Source organism: Amphibalanus amphitrite, unplaced genomic scaffold (assembly GCF_019059575.1).
Source record: "Amphibalanus amphitrite isolate SeventyFive unplaced genomic scaffold, NRLGWU_Aamphi_draft 000190F_arrow, whole genome shotgun sequence".
Taxonomy (NCBI): Eukaryota; Metazoa; Arthropoda; class Thecostraca; order Balanomorpha; family Balanidae; genus Amphibalanus; species Amphibalanus amphitrite.
Genome location: NW_024881685.1, coordinates 468,725 through 487,844, shown reverse-complemented (window position 1 = coordinate 487,844; position 19,120 = coordinate 468,725). Strand labels below are relative to the sequence as shown.

The window sequence follows — 19,120 nt, the reverse complement described above, 5'->3', positions numbered from 1 at the left end:
CAGTGCACTTACCGGTTTGAGCACTCACAAGATCGAGAAATGCCTCAAATCGAAAATATTCAATTTCAAAGTTGCAGCACTTGGATTCAGAGGGGCTAATACGTTAGAATGCCCTCTCTGAATGTGGTCAGCGCAGATCTAACGATTTTAAATCTTTTACTAAAGCGTTTGGTAGCACTCGGTGGTATATGCTGCTTTGCGCGCAACAAGTGCCGCACTTTCAAATAAAGTCGCTAGGAACAACGGAAATCCCAAAAAGTAAACAAAAGTAAAAGTCTAATATCTTGAAAACCGGTGAAAATTTTTCGATGAAATTTGGTAGATATTCGTTTTCACTCTTTCTGAACCGAGCGACATCACTTTCATGCCAATTCATTAACTTTTTTGAAGGTGGGAGGGTCCCTTTAACCCTCGCCGGCCGAGGGGGGGCGGGTGCCCCCCATAGTTTTTTTTCGCAAAAGCTCCGAACACGCTGGCGATAGAGAGCTGAAACTTGGCATACCTAACCCTTGATTCAAGCTGGATCTTCTGACACAAACTGCTTTTTCGGGTCAGGTCAGGTCACTGAACTTTGTAAAAAAATAGAATATTTAAAATTTAAGTAAATTGATTGCAATTACTGGTAAACGGTTTATTTCTACTTCATTCTTTGCTGTTTTTAGGTTGACAATGGGGCAGTGTCAGAAAAGTGGTTTGGGGATCTAAGTTCGCAGACTAAAATTTTGAAAAGGTCGCAGAACAAAGTTGGAACTCAACTATGGTTCCAAATTTTTAATGCAGCTACCGCATTATATCAGTTTCTTTTTAGCATAATGGGCAGACATTGTTGAAATGCAGCATATATCAAAGTGAAACACTTGTACATGACCAACAAGCAATGGTAATCATTAAGCAGGCATCTCACGAGATGCCAGATCTGTCTACAATAGCAAGGTAGGTTGTAGGTTTGTGGATGTAAGGAACCCTAAATCCTAGGCAGTGTCGCATCCTGGCATCCTAGGCAGGCAGTGTTGGTAGGTTGTAGGTTTGTAGATTGTAGGTTTGTAGGTTGTAGGTATTAGGCTTGTAGGTTGTAGGTTAGTAGGCAAGGTTAGATCAGGTTAGATTATGTTTCAAATCTGGCATCTCGTGAGACGCCTGCTTAATGAATACCCATGCAATCTTGTATCTACTTAATAAGCAGGTAGGCTACATTGCCATTGCTCAAGCATAATGATGCATACCTATATAAATATTAATACTCACATTTGCCTAATTTAAACAAGGGAAATCCAAGAACATATCATAACTAAATGCAAGAAAACAATCTGAACCCACCAGAAGGCTACTAGTGTGAAAGCAGCTACCCTTGAATATCAGTTTCTTAGCCTAGGTAGAAGTGAAGGTATAATCAAGAAGGAGAGAAGTTAAGACAAAACACATGGTTTATGTTAAGTATTACCATTACCTGAGCTTGTTACAAAAATTGACATGAACAATCCCACCTCAGATTCCTTGAACGAAGATGGTCGAAGTCGAATGAGTCTTAGACTCAGTATCTCAGCCTTTAAACAAAAATCGTATTGTTGAGTATGAAAAAACGAGAAAAATTGCACATGAACATTTAACTCTTAAATTACCCCACGAAATTATACCTCTTTACAATAACTCACGCAAGGCTATAACTCACGCAAATCTCGAGACTAACCCGGCGCGTTCGCGGAAAAGCAAGCGTAAAAGCGCGCGAGACAGCGTTGCCTAGTCTGAGAATATATTTATTTTTAAAAAATGTATTTGTTGCTGGTTAAGTTCATTGCCGAATGACAAAAACGATTTTGATGTTCAATTTATTTTAATACAAAATTTAATGAATAATATGCAGCACAAAATAATGCCTTCGGTCGATTTATTACAAGTTAAGATATCTTACTGCCATGAGTTCGAGTAAAATAACAAAAAATCAATTTTTGTGTAATTCAGATGGGAAAAAGGCATCACAAAGACAATAACTGTTTATTTTGTTCATTTTAATATTATTCACAAAGAATTTGCCATAAATTCGTCCAAGCTCTCTTATGCCGGCACCAAAAAGGTGATACCTCAAAAGACGCTGTCACTTATTATCCCCATACGCATTTTTTGCTCATTTTTACGAAACAAAAACTATTCTATAACTTTTAGCAATTAATTTCCATTCTAGCAATACCTTGTTTTGCAATGAATGATGTCTAGGTGTCTTAAACGATCCAAGTGAAGCTGACCTTAGCAGGCCCGGAACGACCCCGCAGACTATCGTAAAATATGGGCAGCACACGTTATAAAATTGCTAAATTTTGACATTTTTGAAAAGAAAAATCTTTTTTACATCTACTGATATCATTTTTTCATACTTTACTGCAATTGGGAACTTTTACCAGGGGATAGTCTGCCACCACGGAAACACCAAATATAGTCTGCGAGAATCCAGAACAAGTTTGCGCCCGGTTGCATTGCATTATGAAGGGAGCCGGGCGGGGAGCGAACTTGTTGGTGCGGCGATGGCAGTGTTTTAGACGTCAAAAGGCCAAGACTCATGACTCGTCTCCTACATGACTCGCGTGTTATTTTTGTGATTTGGTACCTATATTGATGTAGGGCCTTGGTTTGATTTGTGTGAGAAGGTGATTTTAAAGGTAGGATTGGTTTTGCTGATATAGGTATTATGGGTAATATGCTTATCCAGTACCCATAATTTTCTGATAGCATTAACTACTCACTAGCTTGGTATATGTGTCATTTCTCAGAACAGTGTACATGTAAATTAATCAAGCTGAGCTTTTCAGGTTTATCTCACCTGACCACGTTAAGTTTGCATATCCATTTGGGGCATTGCCCATATACTACGCACTAGCTTGGTAGTGTTGTTTCTCAGACCAGTGTACGTGTAAATTAATCAAGCTTTTCAGGTTTATCTCACCTGACTACGTTATTAACTTGAACTGCTGTTGCCTGTCAGCTAAGTTTTTTTTAAAGCATTCACTACTTTGTAGGCACTGCATGCTAATATGGATATGAAATCGAGCTTTTCAGGTTTATCTCACCTGATTACGTTAAGTCTGCATATCCATTGGGGCATTGCCCATTTCCAGCTCCTGCATGCTGTGTAGTCCTTCATTCATATCATACATGTTGAACCAGATGTTGAAAGAGTGACAATATTTTCAACATTTTTATTAAAAAATACAGGATTAATTGTTAATGCACGCACACACTGTGTGATCACCATTCACAGATCACCTGTTCATAACACATCACAGTTGATGGGCTTCAGGCTGCCAATCTAATACCAGTTATTGTGAGGGACAAGGTTACCAGTGAAAGTTTTGCCAACAGCTGTCAGCTGGTGCACTTAGAGTAGCAGGCGGTGCTGGTTCTTGGGAGTAGGTCAGTAGTTTGTACTGCATTCTATTCAGGAGTCCAGGTCTTCATTCAGTAGCCATGGAGACTGGAGAGAGATGACTAAATCTGCTGAAGAAGAAAAATCAGTCATAGTGGGCAGGCAGTTGGGTTTTTGTTAAGTGACCCATTGTGAAATGCTCCATCAAGCCTGATAGTGCCTAAGTGCTGACATAGATGGGTAGAGGTACATTGTTACACAAAAATCATTGGCCATCTGTTTAGGGAACGTTTGCTCACAGAACAAAAATTGCTTTACTTTAGTCAAGACTTTTCGCAGAACAAATCTTCCGAGTTCAAGAAAACTTAGAAACGGGCCACTTTTCTGACACTGCAATGGGGTGAACTGGGACACGTCCAGCATAGACCCGGGAACAGGGGGCAGCGGAGGCGCTTGCCCCTTTCCCCCAAGTTGAGAGCCGAGGGGGCGCCGCCCCCTCAATATTGATGCAGCGAGGAAGGATCTTGAGGCAGCGACATTGAGGCAGCGAGTCCTTTTTATGGACTTACCATGGACGTCAAGCCCCTTGAGACCCCACTTTTTGCGGTAACTTTTAAAGGGACAGTATCATCGAAAAAAAATCAATGTATGGAGCTGATTTTTTTTTTTACTAGCATTTCTTATTTTTCTGAATCAGAAAAACATAGTTTGAGGACCGAACTCGGTGAAAAATATTGCAACCACATTTCATTTTCATGATTCATTTTCATGAGTGAACCACCACTATACAAGCATGGCCGCCAGTTTGGAAGCATGCAAAATTACTACAGAACTGGCGCAGATAATACATTATTGACGCTACGCTTACGCGGTCGTTCTTCTGATTGAGTTGTCCTTAGGGAGAGGTAGCCTTAGGTATTGCCTATAAAAATATCACGTGACAATTGGAGGGAGTGACAATTGGACGTGACAATTGACAATGGGAGAAAATATCACGTGACAATCACGTGATAAACGTCATACATTGGAGGGAGATTGTGATTCAAGCTGGAGGAATTCCTTTGTTGAGCCGCTAGAATCCGAAGGAAACAGCGGAAATTGCCTACGACTATTTAATGAATTTAACGGTGATGAATAAGTGCGAAAAACGTTTTGGCTTTATAAAATTTGATGAAATGACCAGGGTAAAAGTTTTATTACTGGCGGTCAATTCAAAACGGCGCAAACATTTAAACAGTGAAGATAGTGAAGCACGATTCAAAGTGTAGTACACCTTTCGTACTTTGAGCGGCGATAGCGGGATAACGGTGTGGAGCTTCGAGGATCGGTCTTCAGTTCCCGGACCAGAAAGGTGGGGCCTATGCAATGTCAAATTTCATCAAAATGGTGATACTGTTCCTTTAAATGCGTGAACTCACGTTGACGATATTCTGGCACTGTGTGTTTCAGTACCTGCCGAAACTTTTATTGCTAAGGTATTTCGACGCAAAACGATTATGGAAGGTGCTAATGAGGCCCAGGAGGAGGAGGAGCCCTCCTGTAATTGGGACGATCAGTGCCCGTTGGAGGGAGGCCTGAATAAAAAAAAAATGCTGGAGCACAAATAATGTAGCAGACATTTGTTTTGATTTTCAACATTTCATTGAACGGTCTGGTTTCTTGCATAATGTATAGAGCCACAGATAACAATAGTACCTACTACTGTTATCTGTGATAGAGTACATATACTAGATGTAGACTTCATTTCAGCTTCCTATTAGTTTACTGTTAGGCTTTTGTTGCATGATATGCTTTCATCAGCATTTATTCATGTTCTGTACCACTGGTTTGCTCATTGCTGGATGCTGGCTGATTGTTTTTTTATTTGAAATGTGTTTCTGGATGTTTGGCCATTTGCTTCTATTTTTAGAGTTGCTTTCTAGGCACTAAATGGACATGTATAGTCTCTCTTGAAAGTATCGCGACTCTGAGGGGAGGGCGCCATCTGTCTTAGCCGCGGTTGGGCGGAAAGTTTGAGAGCCGCTGGTAGCTTTGACCGAGGCCTGACACGCGGTGGCAGCCGGTGCGGCGGGCGAGGGGAGTGGTCGCGCAGGGATGGGGGGGGGGGCGGTCGCCGTGCGGTAACTTGTGATGGCAGTAAGCATGTGGTCAACGGGAGCCACCCTACTCGTAGAGAATTTGTTGAGATTTGTTTCATTACAAAGTTGAAAATTTGATCCGTCATCGGCACGACTACCTGCTACCACAGGTTTTTGGTATAACCCAGAAACCAGTGCACGAAGACGAAAAAATCAGTTGCACCCGCTAACAGAATACATCCGTGGTTGCAGGTGCACCCGCGAGCGGATTCCAATCACAAAAATATATGCTCTCTAGCCACATAGTCCTTTATTTGAACCTGCTCTCTTTTTTAATGAGCCGGCTAGCGAACAGCGACAAAAAATGTTGACCGTCCAGCCGTTTTCTTTTTAAAAGCCTTATTTGATGCCAGGTTATCGCCCCCGCCCCCTCCCATGACCTGTTTACGTCGTTTAGAAGGCCTCTTCAGAGTATGGTTATGACGGAAATTTGCTTCGTTGTGATTTTACGTGTTACGCACACTGTGTTAACAGTGATCGGCGCCCACCAAGACAGACCAATGAGCGCCCGACTGATGAACCCAAGCGGCGCCGGTATCCGCCTGGGGCGTTGGACGGGGTCAAGGGAGAGCGATACGAGCATGACCCCTGGCCGGCCTCCACCTGTTTCGACCCAGTTGTCAGCCGCTGGTGCCTGCGTCATACAGCAGTTCTTTTGCCGCTGGCGTAGGATCGTGTCACAGCGTACGTTTTATGATACAGGCCATGACCTCACTGCTGGGGTCCTCAAACTGAATGGAATAGTTCGCCGAGCCGCCGCGGCGGCTGCGGCGCGCCGCAGCCCGTGAAGCGATACTTTTAAGAGAGACTATACATGTACAACATCAAACATACCTATCATAACTTCTGTCAGAATAATACTAAATAGTTACAACATCAAAACACCGCCACCAAAGTCAAATGGTACTAAACCTTTCTACTCAGGATGCCAATCTCTCAGGATTCTTAAAATTTTACTTAAGATCCAAGATCCCCAAGATCCCTCGACAAATTCAAAAACCAGGATCCAATATCTCCAGGATCTATCGGCGAAATGATGACACAGAGTCCTGGATCTCCAGGATCCATCGACAAAAGCTGCAGTGTTGGATCCAAGATCCCACAAGATCCCGGATCTTGGATCTTGCAGATCCCGGATCCCGGATCTTTTTGGGATCTCTTGTTTCAATACGATATTGGTGTGACGTTTTTTGAAAAGTTTAGGCAATTCTCTTTCGTTTCAACACATTTTGAAAAAAAGAAAAGAAAAAAATCTTTAACAAAAGCAATAAAGCAAAAAACCTATGGGGGGCGGCATCAGCCGCCCCCCCCCCCCTCGGCCGGCGAGGGTTAAAACTGACTCATGCCCTGGGCGGTGCACGAGGTCAGCGGAGAGCGATACGAGCATGACCCCTGGCCGGCCTCCACCTGTTTCGACCCAATTGTCAGCCGCTGGTGCCTGCGTCATACAGCAGTTCTTTTGCCGCTGGCGTAGGATCGTGTTACAGCGTACTTTTTATGATACAGGCCATGACCTCACTGCTGGGGTCCTCAAACTGAATGGAGTAGGGGAGACCCGGGAGGTATGGGCCGGTTTTGTGAAATGGTAATTTTCTTCCAGTGGGCAGTGGCTATATCTTTTTTTCACTCTTTGTACGTGACATCGCCTTTCGCCTGTAAAGTGCGCCTGATATTAGGTATCTGGGATCAGCTATTTTGTCTCGAGATAACTTTTAATAAATCATGCGCTTTTTTGATCTATCAAAATACGCCGGGAGGTATGGGCCATGTTCCGGGAGGTATGGGCCGGTGTCATGTTTCATATCCTTTCCTCGACATTGAGAACAATACTCGTAGCTGGGATCTACCTTGAGCTGTCTTAGAGCTCATGTACCGCATGAACGGCCAACAGCTTACTTCATGGAGGCCACTTGGGCACATATTTATTACGGTTAACTCAATCATGTTCCATGAAATAAGACAAACAATATTTTTATGTTCAAATGCAATCTATAGTTATATTTTCGACAATGCGCGATAAAAACAAAACTTTTTCATGAGGACAATCAAAGAAAGCATCATTTTATTGTTTGAGGATCACTGGGGGGGGGGGCGAACCTCCCGGCTAGGACGCCAGAATGTGCGTAGCATCTCAGCTCATAATCTTGCAAGAAAGTTTCAAATTGTCTATCCAATCTTAATTCGCATGTTGTAAACTTTACGTTATCGATGGTCTGACATAATAAAACTAGCCCGGTTCACGTTGATCACGAATTGACTTTATGTACCGTATTTTACTCGAAGAGGGCAAAAACGCTGTATCGCCGCTCATTGCCAAAGCAGACTGAGAACGATTTTGGAAATCACGTGGGTTGTATAACGGAATGGCTGCTACCAGTTAACGTGGTTATACGTGTAAAAATACGCAGCACTTCTTCAAAACTGCGATGGCCCATAGTCCATACCTCCAGGGGGCCCATACCTCCCGAGTCCCGGGTCTCCCCTAGTTAGTTCGCCGAGACGCCGCAACCCATGACGTGACGCAATACTTTCAAGATACGCGATACGCTGTTAGTGCCAAATTACATGCTTGCTGTATGTAGGGGAGAGTGGGGTAATTTGGCCGCTTTTTTTAGAAATCGATGTAACTTAAAATTGACGACACATTTCTGCATTTTCTCAACGCTGGCAGGTGTCGCATTCATTTTACTTTACTGGACAGTGAACTTGAAATGATAGAGTAATTACTTATATTGAAACTGTGACGTATTACAAAGGTCTGCAAGGCGGCCAAATTGCCCCACTAGCAGGGTTATTTGGCTGGGGTGTGGGGTAATTTGGCCGGTGTTAGTTTGCGGTCGGGATTTTCTCTTATATTGCGAGTCAGCTTCAGATTCAGCAATGACGTGTGTCCTATGACGCATTTGCCGCATTTTGGAGGTTGACTCAGGGGTCACAGGGGTCACAATAGCCAAATTAGCGGCTCTAGATGCGAGGACAGTTTTTTTACGAATAACTTTTGAAGTAATCAAGCTAGGCCAAAACTTCGAGTACCATCGTAATTTTCTCGTCAGTGCGCATCGAAACATATATGTGTTGACCTCGAGAAGTCAAGGTCAAAGGTTGACCTCAGGTCGCATTACCTCAGGTCGCTTGACCTCAAGGTCACGTGATTTCAAGGTCATCATGCATATCATTCGATGCGCCTTGGCGAACTGAACAGAATGAGACCATTTGTGTGGCTGTACCATTTTTATGTAAGGATTTATTAGCAAAAAACGTTTGGTAGCCTTTGATGACGTCACATGCTCTTACAGTTGACCAATCGGAAGTAAGGCATCAAAGAAGTCAAAGTTGGTCATGAATCATGTCATTTATGGTACAATTGACCATGAAAACTCGGCCGTCCTAGCATAGTGACCATGAGCGCACCGGCCAAGTTGCCCCGCTAGTCCCGGCCAAATTACCCTATATTGCCATTCTGAAAATTTTTGTCTATAAAGTCATCACGGCTATACGGAATTAGATGAAATTGCTCTTGGAACCGCTGAACACCCCCAAGAATGGCGCTATAATGTCTGAATTCGTTTTTAGCCCAAATACTACATGTTATACAACTTTGTAAACAGAAGCAAAAGTTACCATTTTCTAATGAAAATAACGTTTTATTAATTTTGAATAAAACTACGAGGGGCAAAGTTTTGACATTTGTCCTCCAGTTATTTCTTCCCATGACAAATGAATAGAGACTAGAGTTATTTCACTCACTTTTATTAGACATGGTACAGGAGGGGGCGGCCAATTTACACCACCGGCCAAATTACCCCACTCTCCCCTACCTAAAATGAAGATCGCCAGGACCATCTTGATTGTGAAAAGAAGCATTACCTGTTAACATGCCTATTTATCTTGTTACAGGGGAGCATAGGACGGATAAGTACCTGTCCGAGGTGAATCCTTTTGGATTGGTGCCAGCTATTAACCAGGATGGCTTTAAGCTCACCGAAAGGTAAGACTGATTTAGTTCTTAACAACTATCATTTTAAACCGAATTATGGCCGAACAAATCGTAACGGTCGTCAAGTTAGATGTATAAGCGAATCCTAATCTATAATCTAAGATTCGGAGTCAGGCGAGTCCCTCCGATTTGGACCAAACTTGGTCAGTAGATAGAACGTAACGTCCTGATTTCGATGCACCCAAAGTCTAAGCTAGGCCCGCCATATCAACGAAGTCACGGAGGTTTGAATTTCAAGTTGATTTGGGTGAGCCCTACGATTTCCGTCAAAATTTGTATACGGATACTTAAGATACCCGTCATTAAGAATATCGCAAAATTATAGTTCGGCCCGCCATGTTTTAAATGTTAGAGATTTGAATTTCAAGGTCATCATGGCGAGCCCCTGCGATTTCCGTCAAAATTTGGTAGGTACCTATACGAATATATTGCAACCTCCTCATGACGAATATCTGCTATTATAAATCCTAAAAAGTCCGCCGCCGTCGGGGTAACTCCCAAAATGGCTCATTACGGCGCCGTCGATTGACGCAGGAGGGTGAACTTTTTGCCACTCGTGGGTCGCGTTATTCAACAGGTCGTATTAAATTTTGGGCACGATGCGGCCGGGGGTGCGCCCGTGGCGCGTGCTCACGTGGTGTGCCATAGGGTTTACACTAGAATCGGCAACAGGCTATTGCTCGGGAACGGTAAGGGCTACGGGGGTGAAATTTTCGCTGTAAGTCGGACGCGTGCACTCAATTGTCGTATTAAATTTTCGAGGGTGTGGGTTCAGCGGTGTGCACGTGGTGCGGCCGCGACCGGCGCCGAGCAGAACGCACGTGCTTTAGTCTCAGTTGTTCGCTTCCAAAACTGAGTGAAAAGCATCAGAGCCGGGAGGTCATTGACCTTTGACAACGAAGGCCGACACAAGGCACCGCTCGCCCAGGGGATTCGCCAGTAAATACAATAAATTTGTTCTTGCAAAATCTCAGCCGTTTCTGGGCCGATTTAGCTGAAACTTGGATTGTCGGTGGCAGTGTATGGTAGGGTAGGGTAGTGTAGGGATAGGGTAGGGGTAGGGTAGGGTAGGGTAGGGAAGGGTAGGTTAGGGTAGGGTAGGGTAGGGTAGGGGATTGTAGGGCAGGGTAGGGTAGGGTAGGGGATTGTAGGGTAGGGTAGGGTAGGGTAGGGTAGAGTAGGGTAGGGTAGGGTAGTGTAGGGGTAGGGGTAGGTTAGGGTAGGGTACGGTAGGGTAGGGGATTGTAGGGTAGGGTAGGGTAGGATAGGGTAGGGTAGGGGATTGTACGGTAGCGTAAGGCAGGGAAGTGTAGGGTAGGGTAGGGGTAGAGTAGGGTAGTGTAGGGGTAGGGTAGGGTAGGGGATTGTAGGATAGGGTAGGGTAGGGTAGGGTAGTGTAGGGTAGGTTATGTTAGGGTAGGGTAGGGTAGGGTAGGTTAGGTTAGGGTAGGGAAGGGTAGTGTAGGGGTAGGGTAGGGTAGGGTATGGTAGGGTAGTGTAGGGGTAGGGTAGTGTAGGGTAGGTTAGGGTAGGGTAGTGTAGGGGTAGGGTAGGGTAGGGGTAGGGTAGGGTAGGGTAGGTTAGGGTAGTGCAGGGTAGGGTAGGGTAGGGCAGGGTAGGGTAGGGTAGGGTAGGGGTAGGGTTAAGTTCAAAAAGGGCCTAACATACAAAACACTTGAACACCCCGCACCTATCACCAACCTTACAGTTTAATTAAAAATAGCTACCCAAATCTATCCAAATAATACATCTAAAAATACAAGTCAATCACCCCAACTAATGCACCCGTAACATAACATAAATCAAAACATACCTACAGTTATCGCGTAAACCTGTACCTCTAGTCACCAGTAAAACGCCTTTTGGGCGAAGAACGAGCGAGCCAGATAGTGAGCCCTGCACGTGCAGAAGGGCGAGAGGGTACTTCCAACGGGCTTGTGCAAAGCACCCTTCTAACCGGTCGCTAGCGGTGTACCAAATTTGAACGCAATCGGCCCAGCCGTTCCTGAGATCTGGAAGCGGCATTCTGCACGTGCGCACGTGCAAACGGGGTCCAAAATGACTTTTGCACGGCACCCTACTAACCGGTCCCCAACCGCGTACCAAATTTGAGCGCAATCGGCCCAGCCGTTCTCGAGATCTGGAAACGCCCCCTGCACGTGCGCACGTGCAGTAGCACCCTAACCGCAACACATGGGAATGCATTGCGTGGTGGGTGCCTACCTGTATGCCAAGTTTCAGCGAAATCGCCCCAGTAATTACCGAGTTACTGAAATGGCAACAAATTTGGCACCTCTTATTGTTGTATTTTGCACGTGCAGTGGGGGTCACTCACATAGATGAAGAGTATCCGACCTTTGGTAGAAGGGATGCAGCTACCCTATAAAAATGACCGCAAGACAATCGCTCAAGCCGCTGCTGAGATATGGGCCTCTCAAAATCATTACTTTTGCAAAACTGCTTGAACACCCTCCTTGACTTTTCACGTGGCACGTGCCACGGCGGTCACTGAGATGTATCAAAAGTAGTCAATTACGGGGTAGAAGGGATGGGGCTACCCAGCAAAAAAGACCGCAGGCCATTCGGTCCAGCGGTTGCTGAGATATAAGCCTCTCAAAAGCGTTACAGGCCGGGCCGGGCCGCTCATACTGAGATTTTTCCGTTATATTGAAAAGACTTCGCTTCGCTCGCTGCGCTCGCTCGCTCGTAATAAAAGTTAAGCTAGGCCCGCCATTTTAAAGTTAGGGAGTCACAAAGCTACGGAATTTCAAGGTCATCGGGCGAGCCCCTGCGATTTTCGTCAAAATTTGCATATGGACACATTACATGCTAGTCTCCATTACGAATATCATAAAAATTCAGCTCGGTCCGCTTTATGTATTTTAAAAGCTACAGAAGTTTGTATTTCAGTGAATTTTAAACCTCATTAACTTTTGTAACAGTGCAGGCCAAGCTTAACTTTTACGATATTCGTAATGAAGAGCTGCAATGTGTCCGCATACAAATTTTGACGAAAATCGCTGGGGCTCGCCCAATGACCTTGAAATTCCGTAACTTTGTGACTTCCTAACATTAAAAATATGGCAAGCCCAGCTTAACTTTTATGATATTCATAATTAGGAAGATGTGGTATGTCCGTATACCAATTTTGACGGAAATCCCAAGTGCTCGCCATGATGACCTTGAAATTCAAACCTCCGTAACTTTTGAAATATTGCGGGCCGATTTTGTGATATTCGTAATGAAGAGCATCTACAGTCACTCACATTCTCTTAAGTTGCCCGCACCTCGAACCAGGGCTGCGGAGTCGGAGTCGGAGTCGGAGTCGGTCGGAGTCGACAGTTGTGACCGGAGTCGGAGTCGGAGTCGGAGTCGATTTTAGAAACCCGAGCCGGAGTCGGAGTCGGAGTCACCGAAAATCTGTCGACTCCGCAGCCCTGCTAGGTCTGCGGAGTCGGAGTCGGGAGTTGGAGTCGGTCGGAGTCGACAATTCTGCCCGGAGTCGGAGTCGGAGTCGGAGCTGGTTTTTGAAAGCCGGAGTCGGAGTCGGAGTCGGAGTCGCCGAATATCCATCGACTCCGCAGCCCTGCCTCGAACCAAACCGGACACGCTGCCTCGGCCGCATTGCCCCTGGCACCACCATCCGCCACCTGTTGGGTGACGACTCACCCTGGGTTTTATCCGGCGGCATCTTTTCTTACATTCAATCCATCAGTTTTCCTGTGATATACTCGTTTTACTAGTACCAGTAAAACGCCTTTTGGGCGAAGAACGAGCGAGCGAGATAGTGAGCCCTGCACGTGCGGAAGGGCGAGAGGGTGCTTCCAACGGGCTTGCGCAAAGCACCCTTCTAACTGGTCGCTAGCGGTGTGCCAAATTTGAACGCAATCGGCCCAGCCGTTCCTGAGATCTGGAAGCGGCATTCTGCACGTGCGCACGTGCGAACGGGGTCCAAAATGACTTTTGCACGGCACCCTACTAACTGGTCCCCAACCGTGTACCAAATTTGAGCGCAATCGGCCCAGCCGTTCTCGAGATCTGGAAACGCCCCCTGCACGTGCGCACGTGCAGTAGCACCCTAACCGTAACACATGGGAATGCATTGCCTGGTGGGTGCCTACCTGTATGCCAAGTTTCAGCGAAATCGCCCCAGTAATTACCGAGTTACTGAAATGGGAACAAATTTGGCACCTCTTATTGTTGTATTTTGCACGTGCACTGGGGGTGACCCACATGCATCGAGAGTATCCTATTTTGGGTAGAAGGGATGCTGCTGCCCTACAAAAATTACCGCAAGTCAATCGCCCAAGCGGCTGCTGAGATATGAGCCTCTCAAAATCACTACTTTTGCAAAACAGCTTGAACACCCTTGACTTTTCACGTGGCACGTGCCACGACGGTCACTGAGATGTATCAAAAGTAGTCAATTACGGGGTAGAAGGGATGGGGCTACCCAACAAAAAAGACCGCAGGCCAATCGGTCCAGCGGTTGCTGAGATATAAGCCTCTCAAAAGCGTTACAGGCCGGGCCGGGCCGGGCCGGGCCGGGCCGCTCATACTGAGATTTTTCCGTTATATTGAAAAGACTCACTTCGCTCGCTGCGCTCGCTCGCTCGTAATAACGTATCTCAAGTAGTTCTAGCCTTCTTCAGTTCGTCAGTTCTCTGTTGACATATCCGCTTTACCAGTACAGCGTTATGGGCGCAAAATGACCACCGCAGTCGACGCGCCTGTAAACCCTAATGAATGAATGAAGAGCATCTAGAGCAGTGGTCGGCAGGTCCTTCGGAGTCGTGCCCCCTTTCTGGGCGCCAGGCAGGGCCATTACCCCCACCTACTAGACTCCATTGCTTACATGACCAATTTTACTGAAAATCCATACCTTTCCGTGACTCTTTGGGTATTTTTGCGCTTCCGATGCATCAAATTTAACCCACGCCCTGCTGGGGAGGGCGTGTTTGAACACCTGCCGGTTTTTTCGCGAATGTCTAAAAAACGGCGACACTTTGGCTATCGATGACCTCTGGTGACCTGATCTTTGACCTGACCAAAAAAGTGCCGGATTTGATTTCGACATTATTTTTTACGCTCTTTCGAACGCCGCCAACCACGTATCGTTACGTTGCCTATAAGCCGAGTTAGCCCTCGCCCGCACATGGGGGGGGGGGTGGTTGCCACCCCCCCCCCCCAGGTAGTCTTTCTACTCTGCACTCAACATTTTTAGAGCTAGAAGGCTGATTTTTCGTATAGCTGCTCCTCTATCCTTGAACTTGATGTCCACTGAAAATTTCCAGTTTTTGGGGTTTTTGGTTTCGGAGATATGACCTTGTTTTTCAGGTCATGTCATGACCCAAATGGCCAATTCTCAACATCTTGCGTTGGCTATGGGTCTTGTGAGCGTTTGACACCTTGATTTCGGCCTTTTTTGCCAGTCTTATCTCCCACCTATCATGGAATATGTTGTTCGACGATGTACAGATGTCAAGGTCAAGGTCGAGGTCAACCTAGGTCATCTAAGATAATTGCGTTTTAGGCAAGCGGAATTTACTTTTTGTGAAGTTTTTTGACTGCATTTTTGGTAAAAGCTTCTCAGATCATGATTTCATGTAATATGGACACATAAACAATCGGTGCACGCACACATCAGTATACACACAGACACACACAGACATACAAACACATATAATTGACCTTGACCTAACTTGACCTGAAATGACCTCAGCAGCAAAATCCTGGTCGGGTAGTGTGACAAAGAGGTTCTAGCTGGCTTGGCACCAGAAAACGGCATCGTCATCGGTATATGATAACCAGCGCACTTGATATCCAACGGTGACCAAAAACAGCAACATTTTTTAGTTTGACCTGACCTGGAAGATCAATGACTGACCTGAGAAGGTAAAACTGGGTATCATTGGATTCGTCTCTTCCCAAAGAATCTTTTTGATCTTTACCGCTAAGCTCTATCTCCAACAGGAACGAAATGGCGCGGGGGGTGGCAACCCCCCCCCCCCCCCATGTGCGTTCTAGGATGGGAAAATGGCATGTGCGGGCGAGGGTTAGAAGGGGGTTAAACAAACACCTCCTCCCCCCAGCAGGGCGTGGAAATCCAGGAGCCCCAGCAAGGCGCGGAGTAAAACATGACACTTCCTCCAAAAAACATTTCATATATCACTTTTAACCCTCGTACGTATAGGGGCAGCAGGGGGGGGGGGTCGTGAATAACTCACGTAAAAGGCGTCGGATTACAACAAAATTGTACCCTCGGGCCGATCATTTTTTTCCACCTGCCCGGATAACATCATGACATGGATGATGGACGTGGGCCCAAATGACCGTTGGCTTATGAACTTTTCTGGTGATCATGTCGGGTCATAAAATCCCACTTCAAGAAGTTATAGCGGGTCACAATTTTCTCGACACTTGCCACTGACCTCTTCAATGAGATGAAATAACAAGGGCCCTCCCCTTACGCAAGCGGCTGTGAAAGCGCCAGTAGACAGGCGATGGTTAAAACATTGCAGTTGCCTTTGCACGACTGTACGGAATGGTGTGAAGCTATATAAAAATTGGTATGCGCCATGTAAGCAATTCATGCTGTGTGCGTTTGGCCTGGGTAAATCTTTGGGGCGCAACAGTCACGATGTTTGTCCCATCAAGGAAGCCCTTAGTTCTAAAAAGCTAGGCTTTCTCAGGGGCCCTCATTACCCCCGCCGAAGGGGCTCCATTACCCCCAAAGGGGGCATGCCCCACCATTTGCCGACCCCTGATCTAGAGTATCCGTATACAAATTTTGACGGATATCGTAGGGGCTAGCCCAAATAACCTTGAAATTCCAACCTCCGTAACTTCGTAACTATGGCGGGCCGAGCTTAGCTTTTAGGTGCATCGTAGTCAGGACGTTACGTTCTATTGGACAGGTATGTAATAAAGAACCAGTAGTCTACGAATATATTAAAAAAAAAAAACAATTAGAAATGAATAAGCGGACCGGTTTCGTTTATCAGACTTCTTCAGCGCTTTTTCAAAAACGTAAGCGCTGAAGAAGTCTGATTGACGAAACCGGTCCGCTGATTCATTTCTATAGTCTGTTCTATTTATATACACTGTGGTCTGTTTCATATCAAGCTTGCAGTCGGAGTTTCTTCGGCAGATCCAAGGCTATAGAACTCCGGCAGATCGCTCCTCCGCTCAAGAATTTGCGTCTTAAAATGTAAGAGCTGTATATACAGAAATCACGCACTGCTTTCAGCAGGGCACTTCGGCTGCAACATAGGCGGCGGAACGGGGGGGCACCGGGGCACCGTGCCCCCCCCCTTGAATTCTGCAAGGGGGGCACCAATAGCAAGGTGCCCCCCCTTAAATTTGATGTATTCGTACCAGGGGCGGATTCGGGAAAACTCAAAGGGGAGGGTCATGAATCGAAGTGGTGCCCCTACCTATGCCCAAAATTAAAACCTCAACGGATTTCGGCCACTTAATTTTGGTGGTGCCCTATTTTCAGTTTTTTATTTTCTTTATTTTTGGTTAGTCATGTCATGACTGGTGCCCCTGCTAGGCCGCTGGTGCCCCTGGAAAGACTGTGGTACCTACCTACCCTGCCCCCTGACAAGCCTACGGTGGGCCCTGACATGACTTAGGTGCCCATGGGCCCTGACAGGCCCGTGGTGCCCCTGACAGGCCTGTGGTGTCCTTGCTAGGCCTGTGGTGTCCCTGGGTCTTGGCAGGTTTGTGGTGCCCCTGTTAGAACGCAGGTGCCCTTGACAGGTTTGTGGTGCCTCTGACAATCCTAAATTGCCAACGACAGGCTTGTGGTGCCCTTGACAGGCCCATGGTGCCCTTGCGAGGCCGGTGGTTCCCCTGCGAAGCCGATAGTGCCCCTGACAGGCCTCTGGTGCCCCTGGCAGGTCTGTGGTGCCCCTGGAAGACCTGTAGTGCTTTTGCTGGTCCGATGGTGCTCCTGACAGGCCTGTGGTGCCACTGACAGGCCCGTGGTGCCCCTGCTAGGCCTTTGGCACCCCTGGCGGGCCTGTGGTGCCCCTGTCGGCTGCTGTCAGGCCTGTGGTGCTCCTGGCAGGTATGTGGTGACCCCAGGCCCTAAGTCATGACCCATGTGACCTCCACCCTGGGATTCGCCACTGATTAGTACTGCGATGGCTTCTTGGGAATTATACATGTAGGATAAATGGAATTTATCAAACGACAATAAGGAAGAGACAAACACATAGGTTCTTGAGGATCAGCTTAAAGTTAACCACACATACGGGCAGGGGTGTAATTTTCCTAAAATGATTGTGGGTGCCCAGCTGTAGGGGCGCCCGGCGCCAGGCCGTTTTGGGGCGCGATAGATAGGTATTCTTTACGTGGGAGCCTAAATCAACACCGAATTTGATAACATTGCTAGCCGAAGGGCGCTTCAAGTGACGTGTCTGACTAAACAAATACACGCTTAAAAGTGGAAACTGACCGGAAGGACGTAAAAAATATGTAGAGAGGCGCCATCCAGTAGGAGGGGCACCAAATGTGGAGGCGCCAGACGGTTACGACTTACGAGGGCGCCGTGAGACGATGAAAAGGGCGCCATTCTCTTAGGAGGGCGCCGAGTGATTGAAAACGCTATGTGGTCCAGGGGCGCTAAGAGGCCAGAAGGGCGCCGCACAGTCAGTAGTGCTACGTGGGTGGGTTAGGTTAGGTTAGGTTAGGTTAGGACGTGGGGGCGCCACATGGTTACGAGGGCGCCATGAGATCATGAAAAGGGCGCCATTCTCGTAAAAGGGTGCCGAGTGATTGAAAACGCTATATGTGGTTCAGGGGCGCTGAGAGGCCAGAAGGGCGCCGAACAGTCGAGGGATGCACGGTGAACAGAGACCTAAGGACGCGAGACGGTCAGGAGGGCGCCGTTAGACCATGAGAATGGCGCGGTGCTGTCAAAAGTGCGCCATTCTCCCAGAAGGGCGCCGAGTGATTAAAAACTCTATATTATCCATGAACGCGAGACGGTCAGGACGCCGTTAGAGCACGCGAAGGGCACCGTGCTCTCGAAAGGACGCTTGCAGCCTTGTAAAAGACTTGTGGGTGCATTTTCATCTTTGTGGGGGCATAATTCAGGATTGTGGGTGCATATGCCCCCACAAAGAGATATAAAATTACACCCCTGCATACGGGGGTGAACTGCCATTTTCGTTTAGTAAAAAAAAAATGAACAAAATAAAAAATCATCGTGTCAGGGCTGTGACGAAAAACAAGTGGCCTAAATCCGATGAGAAAACAGGATTTGGGGGTACCCTAGGTTTGGCTCCTTGAGCCATGGTGCCCCCCCCCCCCCTTGTCTCAAATCGTTCCGCCGCCTATGGGCTGCAAACTTGAAACGGAACAGAGTATAATTGTTTTTTAAAGGTAGTGTGCCACCTTCGAATGATTTCCCATTTTATTTTTCCTAGGATGAGAAGCTTCTGTTTTTACCTAATATAGCAAAAAAAAATCAAAAATGGGCCTAAAATAGTGCTTTTTTCGCCTAAAAGTTTATCGGTTTTTCGATATGATAACAACTGTAGTGGGCTGACCTGCAAACAGGCGTCGGCAACAATCACGAATGCGGCGCACATGTGACAATAAGCAAAGGTCATTATAGAG

General features: G+C 46.5%; 1 protein-coding gene across 1 annotated transcript in view; it reads left to right on the top strand.

Moving 5' to 3' along the window:
• Positions 1-19,120, top strand: part of LOC122384450 (glutathione S-transferase theta-1-like) — a 61,544-nt gene that overhangs the window by 23,175 nt on the left and 19,249 nt on the right. Inside the window, exon 3 of the mRNA XM_043371842.1 lies at positions 9,391-9,481. Within this exon, the coding sequence (XP_043227777.1) occupies positions 9,391-9,481 (91 nt within the window). The remainder of the gene's footprint in view (positions 1-9,390; positions 9,482-19,120) is intronic.